The sequence below is a fragment of the Panthera leo genome, chromosome E1 (assembly GCF_018350215.1).
Source record: "Panthera leo isolate Ple1 chromosome E1, P.leo_Ple1_pat1.1, whole genome shotgun sequence".
Classification (NCBI taxonomy): domain Eukaryota; kingdom Metazoa; phylum Chordata; class Mammalia; order Carnivora; family Felidae; genus Panthera; species Panthera leo.
The window spans coordinates 30,071,122-30,089,774 of record NC_056692.1 but is presented as its reverse complement, the minus strand read 5'-3'; the positions used below and the strand labels follow the sequence as shown (position 1 = coordinate 30,089,774).

At 38.0% G+C, this 18,653-nt stretch overlaps 1 protein-coding gene across 1 annotated transcript in view; it reads left to right on the top strand.

Annotated features, from left to right (window-relative positions):
• Window positions 1–18,653, top strand: part of ANKFN1 (ankyrin repeat and fibronectin type III domain containing 1) — a 299,871-nt gene that overhangs the window by 54,734 nt on the left and 226,484 nt on the right. Inside the window, exon 2 of the mRNA XM_042915828.1 lies at window positions 3,140–3,180. Coding sequence (XP_042771762.1) covers window positions 3,140–3,180 — 41 coding nt within the window. The remainder of the gene's footprint in view (window positions 1–3,139; window positions 3,181–18,653) is intronic.

Sequence of the window (18,653 nt, the reverse complement as noted above, 5' to 3'; positions counted from 1 at the left end):
CTGAGGGTGGCTCAGGGGTACTAGGTGGGTGTGGTTCAGGGCAGAGAGATAAGAGGACCTTGCATCTCCACAAGGTGGGAACACGGAGGCAAGGCCTCTGTAACTTAAGTTATCCAGGACTGATATCAGAAGGGCCCCATCTATGATTCTTTAAGGACTCCCATGGTGGAAGAATGGGTTTGGTTGAAGGATGTGCTAAATGAGGCAAATGGTGGTATTGGTCTCTTGGTCCCTCAAGGAGAACGAGTTCCTCCTGTCCGGGGCCCCATGCCACTGATGATGTCCTTTTGCCTGGTGTGCTCCAGGAACCCCCATTTGGCTTTTTAACTCCCACCCTGAGGTATTCAAACCAGATTCCTTTCTAGGAATTCCTTGAAAGGCTGAATTCCTTTCTAGGGTGGTTAGCAGTAACAAGTGAATCAGTACATGCCAAAGCACCTAGGACAGTTCCTGATGCATTAAGACTCAGCAACATCAACAGGCATTATTAAATATGAATTTTTCTTCAGATATTATCCTAACACTCCCCTCAATCAGACTTCCCTGATTTCTCTTTCCACACTGGATCATCAAAGACCACCTCCCCTCCTCTCTGACCACCTTGTGATTTTGCATTACATCATCATGCGATCCCTCCAAACTGTCCAGTTGTCTCCCCTACCAGACAGATGTTATCATGAGAGCAGGCAGTGTATTCTCAGGGCCTAGCACAGTGTGCTGCACATACCGGGCACTGAATACACATTTAGCAAATGAGTTAGTTATTCATTTTAAATGCTCTCTTCTTTAAGAATTCAGGTATTTCTTTTTCTAATGTGGAAATAAGCATAGAAAGCCAAAGCAAGCTTTTATGTTCCTCTGTAGTCTATAAAACCTCACCACCACCCACACTGTACTTGATTGCTTTATTTATTTTGTACCCCAAGAAAAATGATCAGTACCACTGCATTAGGTGGCTTCATAATGCAGTCTCAAGGACAGCTCTGAATAGTTTTCAGGGTAATCAATGATATTGCCATGAAATTGTTGCCCAAATGAAGAAAGAGCTCTTGTCCAGTGAATCCGTGAAGTAACAGACAGTTTTCTTTGTTAATACTTTTGTCACTAAAGAAGAACCTGTTATCTGAAGCAGTAGTAAAAACTTTCCTCAGCAGGTGAGAGCTGTCTAAATTTGTTTCCTAGCAACAAGTTCCTTAGAGGAACTGAAGGGTGCACAATTTGAGAAGAATTTTCAGTACACTTTTTTGTTTGGAGGAGGGAGAGGTGGGGGTGTGTGTTGTCTGTCAGAGCAGTGTTTCTAACTCCTCCTAGTCGGTGACGCATATGACATCTTATTGAGTCACACCATAGGATCCATCTAAAATAGTCGACTCAATAAAAATGTATCAAGCACCTACCTCATGTAAAGAACTCTGAAAGAAGAACTATGCCGGTTCTTTCTGGGGTCAATAGTTCAATAATTTAATAATTTGTCAGCCTAGGAGCCTCACCCCAACCATGTCCATGGATAGTAAATGTGGAATTAGGTGGCTTGCTAAAACACTGAGGGATTTTCCAGTGTGGATGTTAATCTAACCTGAATTACACTCAGCGGTTAGAGAAACGAAGAGTGGAAGAAGGCAATGTGGGAGAGAAATCTGGGACAATGGTACAGTGCAGATGGTCAAGAGAGGAGACATCTTACCCAAGCAAAACTCTCTCCATAGCCACTCTCCCAGCTCCAATATCATGGACTTATTATATCTTCTTAATTTGTTTTCCCAGATAGGTCTTCTGGTAGTAAGAACAATAACAGTAAAACACTAAGTAGCACTTATTTCACACGCATTATCTCACTTAACTCTTACAACTATTTGAAATAGCCACATTATTATTTCTATCAATCCCAGAGCACTGAATCAATTTGTCAAAGGCACACTATTACTAAAAATGGCAGAGCTTGGGGGCGCCTGGGTGGCTCAGTCGGTTGAGTGTCCGACTTCGGCTCAGGTCATGATCTCACAGTTTGTGGGTTCGAGCCCCGCATCAGGCTCTGTGCAGACCACTTGCTCAGAGCCTGGAGCCTGCTTCAGATTGTGTGTCTCCTACTCTCTCTGCTCCTCCCCCGTTCACGCTTTGTCTCACTCTGTTTCTCAAAAATAAATAAATGTAAAAAAAAAAAATTAAAATGGCAGAGCTTGGAAAAATACTGCTCGCCAAAGTCACTAATCCAGCTTATCCAGATCCATGTAGGGGGGCATGGCAGATCTTGCTGTAGGTCCAAGGACACCATGACTTGAGTGTTCAGTCTTAGAGATGACCCAGAATCATGTGAATCTCAGTACACAGATTGTTCATATCAATCATGGGGGCTTACTTGCCATTCCCAATTAAATCTACTACTTTGAAAAGGACCCCCTTTGGATATAACCACAGTATATCCAAAGGGGGGGAAATGGATTTGGAAGCAAACTGAGTTGTCTGGTAGGCTGCCACACCGAACAAATTGCCTGCACAACTGGCAAACTCCTTCCAAGCACAGGCTCAGTCTAATTGTTTCTTCTTTTACTGCCATCTTGAATAAGGAAAAACCTGGCATCGATTCCAGTGCCCCCACCCCAATACTCCCCAGAATAGCTTTTTATTCCTTGGAAAAGAAAACTTGTCCACTTACCCAAATAAGCATGAATTGAGAAGAGCATAATTTTTATGAGGAGCTTAATTTAATGGAACAATGTCTCAGAGCTGGGCCTATGAGAATAAGGTGTAATGTCAGTATGAACCAGAAGCCAGAGAATGATGAGTCTAAGCCGTTGAACTAGGCAACTAGACTCTCCATATTTCTCTCTAGCTAGGATCAGATGTGGGAGACAAAGTGAGCATCAAGGGATCTGGAAATTCTAGGAGGGTCCAGGACAGGGAGCTGAGAATGTGGTGAGATATGACAGTTGACTTGCATGTTTTGTTTGTGGGCTACTTCTCTCTGTACCTCTAAGAAGAGTTCCCCAATAAAAATGTTTTCATCTCTGGGCCCCTCATGTTTTCAGTCAGTGGCTGTACCTTCAAAGACAATCCAGTGCCTTTTTCATTCTGAATTGGTTGCTCTCTATTTTTTTTTTAACACGCTTGTTTTTTGTTTTTGTTTTTCTCTTTGTTTCAGAGGCTGCCCTTTAAAGACAGGCATTTCACTTGCAGCAAAATGTAAGTAAATTTCCTCCTTGAAATGGTATCTCCTTCTCAGCTCTAATTCCTAAAACCTCCTCATCTTTAAGGCTCCCATCTCACATTGCTGCCTTTTTAAAGCCTGGCTCAACAAATGCAGCCTCAGTGTGAATCTAATGTTTCACACTGTTGGTTTGTATAGCATCGTGTGATATTTTATAAACCGTTTGGGAAACAGATCGAACCCAATCATGGCTGCCACTACATTGCATCTAAAAAGCTAGGAAAAAAAGTGAGGAGGAGACATTAGGCAGTATTCTTTTAGATATGATGATCATGTGACACCAAACATTTGAATATTCAGCTTCTCTCAAATGGCTAATTTATTACTCTTTGCCCGGTCACTCCTCACAGTCACAGGCTGTTTCACATTTAATAGCAGGGTAGTTATCTTAATAATGCCTCCCTGTGTGTACTGCATTGCAGCCGCTCTGTAAACCCGTGTTCTTTCTAGAACGAATCTCCATGTATTATGTTTCTTTACTCTTGGTACTCTCAGTGTCTATAGCCAAATTACAAACCCCCTCTTTTTTAAAAGACCAAATAAAATTACACCAGGTCCGAACTGGGAGTTCAAAATATGAATGTTCCATCTGTCTCTGGAATAATTTGATAATACTCAAGTTCAAAAAGCAGGGGATAGATGTGAATTCAGGATAAAGACTCTAGCTATTCAAAAGTAGTTCAAGTGGTAGTGACTTGCTTGTCACTACAGATAAGTAAGCAGAAGATCAACAACCATAAGGTAGAAGCAGGAGATCAACAACCTTGAGCCAGGTAAACCAAGAATGTGTGGATAATATATTTTGTCTGTTCTCTAGAATGGATTGATCCCATTGCTATACACCAAATATTCAAACACTAGCCCAAGCAACATGCATCCTTATTAAAACCATTCAGATTTTATGTCAAAGTATCTGTGTTCACTGGAATTTTTTAAAATGTCAATTTCTGTGTTATATCACTTTGGTCTTTATTGCATCATCAAGACACCTGCAAGTTATGAATGTTTTAAGCAGCTTTTGCCTGTGAAGCCATGTTGGATTTTAGGAGCAGTCTCCCTTTTCATGTGCCATCATAAGTATTTTATTTGTACACATGTTAACGTCTGACTGTATTCTTTCTTTTGAACATAGAAATTGTTCAGGAGAACAGTCTGTGTTTACTTTCCTCCATATTCATATTCCATAGCTCTTTCTCACACTGTATGTGTCTAATTAGGCTTATCACTAATTTTAAATGGTTTAATGTTAAATACTAAGAGATATTTGGAATATGTTCATGGTGACAATTAGACGGAAGGTAGTTTAAGATAGCATTTTTAGTCATTATTTGCAAGTATGCAACTATGAACACATATGTGACCACTACCTCAAGATCTCTTTATCAAAGTTTTGGTTGAAGCACCTTGCATCTCCCAGGTGGGGAGAGAAATGGCTAGCTGTTCCATGTTAGGAGGTTAATCTGTGATCACTTTACTTTCACACTTTTTTCTCAAGGACATACAAAGTGCTTGGTGATCCCCTTTATTAGCAAATACTCTGAGCAGCAACTTTGCACAGAGTTTTGCACCATCCAGACAAAAACAGTTCTTCCCACCTCTCCACGTCATCTCTGAGCTAAACTGGTGGGGAGTTGGTCTGACCCATGGAGTCATGGAAACACATTAAAATCACCAGGCAATTGTGATTTGGGTTCATTTTGGCAGCCAGACTCGATCAGTACCTCAGGAGTTGGCATTACCCCAGTGATGATTGTAGTATACAACAAATACAAATGGAAGACGACCTAATCAGCACGCATTCAGACAAGGCTTAATCTGTAGTGAATGGCAGGAGGTTTTCCAAGTCAAGGCCCTGGAAATGTGTATGGGCCACATAAAATCCCAACTCCTCTGAAGGAGAGCAGCCATAGCCAAGTCAGGAAGGCATGCCCCCACAGAGAAAGGGGATAGGTGATAGAAGGAACTCAGGACTAAAACTCAGAAGGCTTATGTCTGAGTCCCAGATCACTCCCTCAGAAGTGGTATGATTTTAAGAATGTTACTGAACCCCTCAGTTTCAAAGCGTCTTTATTATGGGTTAGAGGAGGAGAAAGGGAAAACATTTTCCTTGCCTCTGTCAAAGGGTTGTTGTGATAATCACATAAGGTAACATTTCGGAAAGATTTTGCCATCTGAAAGTGCTTTGTGTCTTTAAGGGATTCTTGTTACATTATTGGAGGCTCTCTCTCTGTCTCAGCAGGAATCCCTGGGAATCTGGGAGGGGCAAACTTTGGATCTTAAAATCAATACTACACAATAGAATCAAATAGAACCGTATTGGGCCAAAGCAAGGCCCCTGGAAGGACTTGCACCCACATTTTTTGTTTCTCTTTAACTACAAATATTCTTTGGGACCACTGCCTCTGGTGGAAGAGAATTGTCTTCTGGGTGGTATGGGTGAGAAAGTTGCCAAACAAACCTGAATTATCCAGAGGCCTGTAAAATGCGCAATTGCTTTTTAAGAGGCATGGTGATATTGTGTGTTCCTTTCGATTTTTGGCAGTAACGATTTTCTGCAATTTGTGGTTTTGCAATTTCTCTTTACACAGACAACACTCTGGCTCTCATTCAATGCCCCACTGGTTGGGGGGGGGAAGGGGGAGGAGAGAGAAAGAGATTCCCTGGGGCTCTGACCACTCCAGAAAAAGAAGGAAATGTTAATGAAATAAGTCAGAAAGAATGCTTGAGACTAGTGGAAGCTGGTTGGTTAGTGGGGAAGAAAACTTTTAATAAATTGCATAGTATGGTTAGGATTTTATCTGGGGCTTTTGTGGGCTAGGCAAAGGTCTGTTCCCCTTGACTCTTCTGGACTCTCCACCGAGCTTTGTCTGGATGACAATCTCCATTTTTTCTCTTACTTTGTCCTGTATTCAACCAGCCTAGAGCAGTCCCTTCTGGCAGCTCCCTTTCACTCCTCCTGTCTCTGGCGGGATTCCCTTTCAAAACCCCATCTCTAGGTGCCCACTTGCCAATTGTGTTAATTTGGTTTGTGTAATTTACCTGAAGATCCATGTGCCAGAATTTTCGCCTGTGTTCTGGTTGCATTTTCTTCTTCCCCAGGCCTGAAATGCTCTTTACAGAGGAAGGTCTGTGGCCCATGCTGCAGAGGCAGTGCGGGGATGTAACATGTTGCGTTTATCTAGACCAGAGTAATATGTTCTATTTCTATTCATCACCTCTGCAAAGGTTTTGCTGACTTGTGTTTGCTTTTTTTATGACCGCTAGGCACTGTGCTGAAGGATTTAAAGCCACATCCAGCGTTAACCTTGTATTCCTTCTCTGTTCCCTTCCTTGTATGAAAACAGCCCCCTGTTCTCCACAGAGCAGATTCCCGGCCGGGGCTTATGCCTGTAGTTCCCAGGCTTTCTCTGCACAGAGGCAATTGCACAGGCTGTTTGTTTCGTCTCTTCTCATGACCCAAATGTCACTGCTTCTTTTGCTTCTAGGAGGGATATAAAGATAATTGCTACTCATATGTGAATTGTAGTTTTTGTGTATTTGGGGAAAATAATATTTTCCTGTGTATGTATTCTAAAAGCTTAAGGAATTGGGGCACCTGGGTGGCTCAGTCAGTTGAGCATCTGACTTCAGCTCAGGTCATGATCTCACAGTTCAATTTGTGGGTTCAAGCCCCTCCTCGGACTCTGTGCTGACAGCTCAGAGCCTGGGCCTGCTTCATATTCTGTGTCTCCCTCTCTCTCTGCCCCTCCCCAGCTTGTGCATGCTCGCTCTCTCTCTCTCTCTCTCTCTCTCTCTCAAAAATAAATAAACATTAAAAAAAGAATTTAAAAGTTTAGGGAATTGTTTGTGCTATGCCATTATAAATCATGGGATTTTAATTTGGGAAGGTGGTTCAACACGATGCAGTTCAACAGCCCACCCCAAGCCGTCTTCCCCACAACATCCTCTCTAGGACCCCTTTCTCTAGCCCATGGAGGTTCAATAATTTTTAATAGCTCAACACTTCAAACTTTCTTTTACTAACCTGAGATAACCTTCAGGTGGCTTGTGCTAGTTTTGCCTTCTGGAGCAGCTCAGAAGTTGACTCCTTCTTCCACATGACAACCCTCCAAATATTTTGGAATCTGATCCCATACACTCTCTGAGCCTTCCTGGTCCAGGCTAAACATCCCCGGTTGCTTTAGCCATCCTTCATATGACTTGGTTTAGTTATCCTTTTCCATTTTCTCCAGTCACATTTTTCAATGTCCCTCTTAAAATATTACGTCCTGAACTGAAAAAAAAAAAAAAAAAAAAAAAAAAAAATCCCTGCCAAGATGGCTGACCATTGCAGAGCTCCAAGAAAACAAAAAAAAGTTCTTGTTCTGGACATGTTATTTCTATTACTATAACCTAAGAGTACATCAGAAATTTTAATAGCACTTTAGTCTTGAGGTTAATCCTAAAACCTCTAGATATGCTGTATAAAAGCTGCTATAAAAACGGATTTTTTCCAGTCCTATATTTATGCACTTGGTTTTGAATACTACAACAAACTTGTACATTTATTCCTGTGACACATTAATTTCAGAATACTAGTGGAGATTCTTAGAAGCTTTTTGAATTTGAATTACTTTAAACCCTATTTCAGTTTTGGGACATACTTGATTTGCCTCTTGACTTCATTCAAGAGATTGACAAAAATGGTGTATACCTGGATTTTAAGCTTTTCGGAGGCAGAACCATGTTTTATTCATTTTCATCTTTGTCTCTCCTGAAATGTCTGTAACATTCTGTTAAACAAGCAGAGGCTCAGAAAGTGCTTTCATGAAATCACCCAACAATATCTGATGCAGGCAGCTTTCCAGCACCCTGACATCTACTTTAGGTTGTTATCAGTACTCTTTAGAAATGAAGAGTAAGATGAATTTCACGCTACGCTGCTAATGTTGGGAAATATTGTAGCATTATATAGTTCACTAATGGTATGATCTTCAGGGGTAGATTGCCTGGATTCTAACCTTACTAGATTTTGCTAGCTATGAGCTTGGGAGCAAGTTACTCTACCTTTCTAGGTCCACATCCTGATCTGTAAAATAATGACATTATTTTATCTGCCTCATAAGGTTGTTGTGATATTTAAGCAAATTAATCTGTGTAAAGAATATAGAACAGCTATCAATAATTAAAAACAATTATTAGTGATGGTAATAGTTGTATTGTTGTCATTTTTGTTGTTATTGTCAAGCTATGCTAGTATAACCATGCTATCATTAGAAGAACAAAGGCAATTTGGCAGTTTATTCATAGTGAACCCATATTGACTCCAAATAATAGTTTTATGATCAAAATGTTTATGTAACCTAACTATAACTCAAATGCTTCATGGACCCTAAGTTTAGGTATGTATTCAAAGGAAACACAAAAATCTAAACAGATGAAAACAATGTAAATTTTTATTAAAGTCCTTTAAAGCGGAATTATATCATATTCCACAGAAAAATATCCTAAAGACCTTTATCCAAATTCCTCATGGTAGCTGCTCAAAAATCTCGCTTCTTCCTCTCCCTACTGCTCTCTGTAGCAAAATACTAGTGCGTTGCCTAGCTGGCTCAGTGGGAAGAGCATGTGACTCTTGATCATGGGGTTGTGAGTTTGAGCCCCATATTGGGTATAGAGATTACTTAAATAAATAAAACTTCAAAAATTTTTTAATGAAAGCTTGTGTTGCTTTTTTCCTTACTTGCCTCTTCTCTTTCAAAAATGCCCAATTCCAGGGATTAATAAATTGCTTATCTATTATTTTCTGTCTCCAACAATTCCATTTCTTATGAAATTTCAATGTTGCCCTTCTAGGCTGCTCCTGGAATAAATTATATACACAGGCACACACACATGTGTCCATACATATATATGTATATGTGTGTGTGTATACATATGTATATGTATGTGTGTGTCTATATTTACTGACATAATGGATGTGTAGCACACAATTTACAAATAAAATAAAATATTTAATACACTGTATTGTAAATTCCACGTAGCCAACTGATTCTCACAGAATGCTTTCACTGATTTTTGCTGAAGTCATATCTGTAGCCAGCCTATGGCTGTAATTGATGAATTAATGTAGTTTACATATAAATGTGGATTACTAATGTGAGCAACTTCTTTACCATATTGGGTAATAGTTTTTGAATACTGTAGACTGTTTCCTCAAAAATCAGGAAGTGATGAGTTTTGAGTATTTCCTTTTTTTTATTATTGAGGTGTGACTGACATACAAAATTACAGGAGTTTTAGGCACACAGCAGAATAATCTGATATTTGTGTGTATTACAAAACGATCACTATAAAAGTCTAGTTGACATCCATGACCATACATATTTACAGAATATTTTCCTTGTGATGAGAACTTCTAAGATTTACTCTCTTAGCAACTTTCACATGTGCAGTATAGTATTATTAAGTATGGTCTCCACACTGTGCTTTGCCTTCCCATGACGTATTTATTTTACAACTGAGAGTTTGTACTTTTTGATCCCCTTCCCCTATTTCACCCACCACCCCCAACCCCTGCCTCTGGCAGCCACCAGTCTGTTCTTCGTACCTGTGAACTCTGCTTTTGGTTTTTGTCTGTTTGTTTTTTAGATTTCACATGTAAGTGAGATCATATGGTATTTGTCTTTCTCTGTCTGACTTATTTCACTTAGCATAATGCTTTCAAGATCCATCTATATTGTTATAAATGGCAAGATTTCACACTTTTTCAGAGCTGAATTATATTCCATTAGATAGATAGATAGATAGATAGATAGATAGATAGATAGATAGATATAGACTGACAGACATCTTGCATGTTCTTTATCCATTCATCTACCAATGGACACTCAGGTTGTTTCCATATGTTGTCTGTTGCAAATAATGGTGCAATGAACGTGGGGGTACGTATATTCTTTCAAGTTAGGTTTTTGTTTTCTTTGGATAAATACCCAGAAGTGGAATTATTGCATCATATTATAGTTGTATTCTTAATTTTCTGAAGAACCTCCATACTGTTTTACACAATGGCTTCACCTATTTACATTCCCACCAAGAATACACAAGGGTGACATCTTCCTGTGGTTTTGATGTGCATTTCCCTGATATTTAGCGATGTTGAGCAGCCTGTCATATACCTGTTGGCCATCTGAATGTCTTCTTTAGAAAAATGTCTATTCAGACCCTCTGCCCATTTTTCAAGTGTTTGGTTTTTTGTTTTGTTTTGTTTTGTTGCATTGAGTTCTAAGAGTTCTTTATATATTTTGGATATTAATTCCTTATCAGTTGCATGATTTGCAACTATTTTCTCCCATTCGGTGGGTTGCCTTTTCATTTTGTTGGTGGCCTCCTTTACTGTGCAGAAGCTTTTTATTTGATGTATTTCCTTTGTCTTTAATACAAGTAATTTTATTATAATTTTTTATAATTCAGTTTTTAAGAATGGCCATGTTTAACAATCAGCTCACCAATTCCCAAAAGTCTAACAAATGCCGCTTGCCTACTGGCCAGGCCGTTTCTAGTGCTCTTTGTCTTTAAACAGCACTGGGGATAGGAAATGGGTGGAAGTGGTAAGATATAACTTTGAATATTGACAAGTATAATTTTTCCCAAGTGATAAATTATTAGCTTTAAAAAATATATGTTTTAGAGTTTTACTGAAGACCAGAAGTTATCTCCCAAGTACAGAAGCCACTTTTGACCTCCCTCACTGTTAAAATATGTTTTCACCTTTAGTATTGATTATTGACTTAAAGAAGCTATTATTCTGTCTTTTCTAAACAATTTTTAGGCCACAAAACCAAAAGCTCAGATTAAAAGGGAGTGAGGAGGAGATAATTGTGGGAATATAAATATTTAATGAAATCTGCAAACAGAAAACAAAATTTGATTTGACTTTACACTAACCTGAATTGGAGAGCTCCATAAGAAACAAGTTATCAAGAACCAGGCTTCTCTTTGTGGTCTCGCCTACTTCTGTAGACCAGGTTCATCTACTTACTCCTCAGATTGCATGTGGCCCAAAATGACAGGCGCAGACATCAAGGAGAGGACATTTTACTTCTGCGTCCCACTGGGGGAATACACATCAATTCCAGAAGTCAAGGAAAGAAATCATGTGGTTCAGATCTTTGTTCCTCAGTAGGACACTGGCCAGAATGAGTGGGATTTGTCAGTTGAAAACATCCCTAGTTCCATTAGCTGTGGCTCCAGCAGAGTTGTGAGAAGGTACAGGACAAGATAAACAAAGAGTGTGGGCAAGGATAGCACCCACAGTATAGTGCTATGAACAGGCAGACACAATGATTCACGTTTTTAGTGCAGTATCCACAAACCCCTTCATTAAAAAGACAAAGTGTTATAAAATATTTCAAGTAAACAAGAAACGAATATAAGGAATACCCATGTAGTATCACTCACAATTAATTTTCCAATATTTTGTCCACATTTTTATGGATTTGAAAAAAAAATGTTACAAATATTATTACATTTTCATGTGCTCCCTTTCCTGATCCTATTCTGCTGTATCATTTCTCCACAGAGAAAAATACAACCCTGTGTGTTTATCCATGTTTTATCTATTGATGAGTGATATCCACAGTCTTTTAAGTTTTCATAAATGATGTGCCATTCTGCATATTTTTTTCAGTCAACATTATGTTCTTGAGATTTAGCCAAGTGGACACATGACTCTGATTATTTACTTGAAATCTAGATAATAGTCCTTTGTATAAATACAGTACTGTTTATTAATTTGTTCTACTGATGAACAATTAGGCTATTGCCAATTTTTGCTATTAAAACAAACAAAACAAAACAGTGCTTCAGTGATTATTCTGGTAGCTTTATGCCCCTGAGTAGATTTTTTTTTTCCAGAGTACTTACCTGGGAAATTGTTAGGTTATAAGGTATGTACCTCATAAACATTACTAGATAATGACTAGATAATGCCAAATTGCTCTCCCAATGGTTGACTGGCTTGTAATCCCATGAGCAGTTCATGTGAGTTCCTGCTTCCCAAATCTTTGCTAACATGTTATTTTCAGACGTCAAACTTTTTCAACCCGAAGGGTGTAAAATGGTATCTTAATTTTTCTAATTTTCAATTCCCTAATTTCTAGTGAAGCTAAACATTTTTTATATGTTTATAGGTCATTCAGTTTTCCTCTTTTGTGAATTGCCTTTTCACATCCTTTACTATCTGTAAGCTAGTTGCTGTTCTATTTTTATTGATTTGTAGAAGTTTTTTTATCTATTCTGATAATAAACTTTTGTGTGTTATGTGTAAATGTCTTTTCCTAGGCATTGACCTACTTTTTACTTACATGTACTAATTTTTATTATGGAGATATTTACATTTTATGGCATCTAAGTGATTGAACATTTCACTTGGGTTTTATTTCTTCCCTATTCTAATGTTGTAAACTTATTCTTCTATATTTTGTTTTAAAAGTTATAAAGTTTTGATTTCCACTTTATGTTTTTGATTCATATGGAATTTATATTACATATGGTGTGAGGTAGAGATCCAAATTTAAATTTTTCTCTATGGGAAACTAGTGGTACTCTCATAAATAGTCCTGATTTCCTCCATTGAATTGTTATACCATCTCTGTACTAAACTTGGCTTCCATAAATCTAAGGAGTCTAAGTCTGTCCAGTAGTCTGTTGGTCTGTCTTTTCACCTGAAACACATTATCTTAAATATTCTAGCTTTCTGTTAACTCATAGTATCTGAGGGCAAGGTATTATACCTTGATCTTTTTCTTCAGTATTGTGTAGGGTATTCTTTGCCTTTTACTTTTTCAAGTGAATTTTGAGATGAGTTTGTCATTTTCCACAAAAGTCTCTATTAGAAATTTTATTGCAATCGCATTGAATGTATAGATCAATCAGGAGAGTTAACAGTTTCCCATCCATGAGCATGATATGCTGTGCAGAGTATTTGATGTTTTTATGAACCTTTATTTGTTTTTCCTTTATAATGGTTACTTCTAGTATATTTATTACTCATTACAGTTCATTGCTATGTGATTGATCTTTTTTCTATCACCTTTTCTAAATGGTTATTGATGTTATTTATAACTACAGTTGATTTTAAGGTTTGTTTTTTTTTTGTTTTGTTTTGTTTTAATATATGAAATTTACTGTCAAATTGGTTTCCATACAACACCCAGTGCTCATCCCAAAAGGTGCCCTCCTCAATACCCATCACCCACCCTGCCCTCCCTCCCACCCCCCATCAACCCTCAGTTTGTTCTCAGTTTTTAACAGTCTCTTTTGCTTTGGCTCTCTCCCACTCTAACCTCTTTTTTTTTTTTTTTTTTCCTTCCCCTCCCCCATGGGTTTCTGTTACGTTTCTCAGGATCCACATAAGAGTGAAACCATATGGTATCTGTCTTTCTCTGTATGGCTTATTTCACTTAGCATCACACTCTCCAGTTCCATCCACGTTGCTACAAAAGGCCATATTTCATTTTTTCTCATTGCCACGTAGTATTCCATTGTGTATATAAACCACAGTTTCTTTATCCATTCATCAGTTGATGGACATTTAGGCTCTTTCCATAATTTGGCTATTGTTGAGAGTGCTGCTATAAACATTGGGGTACAAGTGCCCCTATGCATCAGTACTCCTGTATCCCTTGGATAGATTCCTAGCAGTGCTATTGCTGGGTCATAGGGTAGGTCTATTTTTAATTTTCTGAGGAACCTCCACACTGCTTTCCAGAGCGGCTGCACCAATTTGCATTCCCACCAACAGTGCAAGAGGGTTCCTGTTTCTCCACATCCTCTCCAGCATCTATAGTCTCCTGATTTCTTCATTTTGGCCACTCTGACTGGCGTGAGGTGGTATCTGAGTGTGGTTTTGATTTGTATTTCCCTGATAAGGAGCGACGTTGAACATCTTTTCATGTGCCTGTTGGCCATCCGGATGTCTTCTTTAGAGAAGTGTCTATTCATGTTTTCTGCCCATTTCTTCACTGGGTCATTTGTTTTTCGGGTGTGGAGTTTGATGAGCTCTTTATAGATTTTGGATACTAGCCCTTTGTCCGATGTGTCATTTAAGGTTTGGTTTTTAATCCAACAACCCTGTTAATCTTCCCCAAAGGTTTTAATGGTATCTCTGTAGATTATCTAAGGATTTCCTACAGACAATCATATATTCTGCAAATATGAGTAATTTGATGTCATTCTTTCTCATTTTTGTGTCTTTGATTTTTTGTTTGTTTTTATTATTTTTTGTGGGTTTCCAATTATTCTGAATACCAGGGTGATGACAGCCATCCTTGACATGTTTCTGACCTTAATAAAAAAGTATTTAAAATTACACTATTAAGAAAAATATTTGCTGTATGTTTTGGTTAAATGATTTCTATTCAATTGAGAAAGATCTTCCTCATTCTTGTTTACAAAAACAAATTTTTTTAATAAGGATTGTGTGTTGAAATTTATCAAGTATTTTCCTACATCTATTGAGAAAATAATATAGTTTTTTTTCTTTTAATTAATTCATGTGGTAGATTATATTCATAGATTTTCTGATGTTCAATTCTAGGCATACTCTACTCAGTAGTGGTCTTTAAAACTATATTGATATACAATTTACAAGTGTTCTATTTAAATATTTTCATTTACGTTCACTTATGAGAATGCTGTATAGTTCTCTTTCCCTCTCCTTCCTTCCTTCCTTCCATTCTTCCTTCTTTTCATTGTAGTATTTACATTTACCTAGCAGTGAGTTTCTTTGTGCTTTAAAAATGTTGCATATATATCTTGCTTTCTTTGAAACTTGCCTCTTTCCCTTCCTCTATCCTACATTCCTCATTCCTCCTTATCTAAAGGTTTTGATATTATCTCCACTTAGCTCCTACCTAGGAACCCCAGTCCAAACAAATCTTTAATAGGGAGTTATGCTCTTACCCCATGGTGATATTGAGAATATCCAAGATCTGAGCCCCCAAGCTAGTGACATTTGGCTCAGTTACTGTTATAAAACTGAGTCTGTATTCTGCAGCCTCCTTAGGCCAAAACTGCAGTCCCAAGCAACAGGTGACATCAACCTTTTTCCTTCTCTTTCGACAAGTTGAAAAGACCCACATTACCTCCTGGTTTCAGGCAGTGAACCTAGCTCCAAATTCCCACTTGACATAAAGCATTTGTAAACCCCGGTCAACTCCAGGGGCTGAGTTCCCAGTCCTCCCTGATTCTAGCCCTTCCTTGTCCTGCTTCCAGACTGAAGCTCAGATAGAGGGCTTTACCTCTCTACTTAACTTCTTCATTTTTCTGTTTTGTCACCTGCAAAGTTATGGACTTTGTTTTTTGATAAGGCTATATCTTTTTAATACTTGATTTACTTATGAAGTCGAGTCCCATAAAATTATATAGTTTTCTGGGGGAATGAATTGAGATAATAATGATTTTGTTTTAAATATAAGAGATAACAACAACAAAAGGAAACACTAGTGTAAAGCTGATGTATGCCCTCTGCCTGGAAAAGCCCCTCTTTTCTTTTCCACCTAAATCTGAATCATCTTCACCTGGCTACTTACTCTAAATTGTGTGTTGTATTCCTTCAATTTAATCTCATAAATATTTATTGGGTGCTGTAATATATTAGGCACTATATTAGTACCAAGAATACAGTAATAAAGGATATGGGCAGCTTCCTGTCTTCATAGAATTATACCTAGTATGGGAAACAAAAACTTACAATACAGTATAATAGAAATACTAATGCTATAGCACTTACAATTAGAGCATCCTACTTAACAATTGATTACATACTGACTTCCATTATAATTTTTACATATAGGTTAATCATGTTTTCCTAGTTCTGAAAGACCAAAAGATATTCTCTATTTCTCTTATTTGTGTCCACGATTTAACACGTGGAACCAGAGATAATTTTGCACGTAGAATAGAATAGTCTTTATCCTCCAATGGGGTTACAACAGATTTCAAGGCACCGAAGCACACAGAGAGATTGTTTTAAGTTTAGCTATTATTGCCTTTCATCAATAGGCATTATAGAAGTTATAGGACAATTTGTTGGTACAGTATAATCTTTAAAGTCTGAGAGTTAGAATATGGTTTAGCATAAAACTATTAGAGTTAATTTCAAAAAAATCACCATATTATTGCATCTCCATGTTAATTTAATTTTAATGGCTAAAGTAACTTTACTCCAGATTTGTGAGCACCGTGTCTTTTAAAAGGACAGAGACAGACCAAATCTCTTTCTTTTAAAATCTTTAAAAAAAATTTTTTTAAAAGAAAGATTCAATGTTGTATTTTAAGATACTGTAAAAGCTAACTACCCAGATCATGAATAGATACCAGTTTAAAGTATCTCCAAGGAACTTCTAGCATAAAATCCAGATTTTACTAAAATAAAAGATAATAAGCGACCCCCACCAAATAGCTATAACAGGAGATGGAAAATACCAAGCGCTGGTGAGGAAATAGGACAGTTGGCATTCTCATACACTGCTGGTAGACGAGACATTTGGAACAACCACCAATGGGAAATTGGCGTTATCTTCTAAAAATGGACATATGCATACCCTATAATTTAGCAACTCCATCCTGATATATAAACCCAACAGAAATGCACTGTGGTATATTTACACAATGAAATACTATACAACAATGAGAATATACCATCTACAACTACATGCAACTACATGAGTAAATCTCACAAACAATATTGAATGAGGGAAACCGAGCAATGGAAAGAAAGTGCTAATGTAATTGATAATCATCATGAACTCATTTTGGGAGTTTTGCAACTATACCTAATCTAAATTTTGGTGGATTGTAACCAGTTGAACCTTATCCGTTTTATCTTTTCTTCCCCAAATGCTACCATGTCAGCATTAGATGGAGCAGATTCAAGTGGCCATCGTATAAAATAAGTGTTTGGAAAGACTGACTATAAGACAGAGCTTCAAAACTAAGAGGTCAGAGAGCTAGGACAGGACATGAATGCCACATGTCCGATGAATGAAGCCAAGTCCTAGCCAGATACTTTGTGGCACTAGGAATACAGCAAACAAGAAGTAAAGCTTGTGCAAAGCAGTTGAGGGCCAATAAGAAAATCCAGATCAGAAGGGATCATGCAGCGAGTTAATGTCACCATTTGGGTACTCAACTGCCCAAAGACAGGAAAGAAAGAGGATCTTATACTTGTGAGAAGGACCGTGACAGTGGCAAAATAGGGGCACATTCAGATCTGAAGCCAAATACTAGAAGGAGTGGTGTGATAGGGAAGCCAGAAACAGGACTAGCTTACTTAAAACTCTACGGAGATCCCAAGAAGCTCTCAGGTAGACTGACTGTTACAGTTAAGAGATTAGGATGGTCGTGAGCCACCTTCTCATCATGAGAAACAACTCAGGAAAAATATTTAAAGGGCTGAATTTATTAAAATTGTATATACATGTATACATCTTAAATATGGAATTATACTTTCAACCTCCAGTTACATTAAGGGATATTTGAAAAACGTTTTTTCATATTAAAATTTAAAACATAGTTATCATGCTCTGTAATTCTGTGCCTTTGAATACATTTCCAGTTAAATGAAACTTCATTGTACCATGGTGGGGAAGCCAGTTGGCCCCAGAGTTCAGCCATAGACAATTATGAAATATCAGGGATCATAAGCAGGAAGGGGGGACGTGCTACTTGGAGGGAAGTTGTAAGTGGCACATATGGAATATGGTGGTGAAGCAAGAAGGGAGTGGTGACTTAAAGTCCTGTGTATATGATTGGCTCTTCTTCTCTACTCATAACCTATAAAATTCAGCACATTATTATTTTTTTGATGTTTATTTTTGAGAGAGAGAGAGAGAGAGAGCGGGAGAGAGAGAGAGAGAGAACATGAGTGGGGGAGGGGCAGAGAGAGAGAGGAAGACACAGAATCTGAAGCAGGCTCCAGGCTCTGAGCTGTCAGCACAGAGCCCGACACGGGGTTCGAACCCATGAACCATGAGATCATGACCTGAGCCAAAGTTGGACGCTTAAGCTACTGAGCCACCCAGGTGCCCCTCAACACGTTAGTTTTTAAAATGTTAGTAAGCATGTACTATTTGTCAGACACTGTGCTAGGTATACTAAGTAAAGATATAATTCATGGCTAAAGACAGACAATCAATACCTGTGTGACACCAGTGGAGGTGTCAAGGTGAAAATAGGGCAGAATAACTCGAAGGGAATACCTCCTTCTGCAACATTTGCCCCAAATAGGATCATTTTTTAATGAATTTAATGATTTTATCATTTTATTTATCATATTATTTTAATAATTTTTCCTGAATCAGTATCTTCTTCAAGATTTCTTAGACTCCTTGCCTGTGTGCTTGGTACCCAAAGCCACTTGCCCAGAGTTGACTCTCTCAGTTACTCAAAATTGACTGTCTCACAA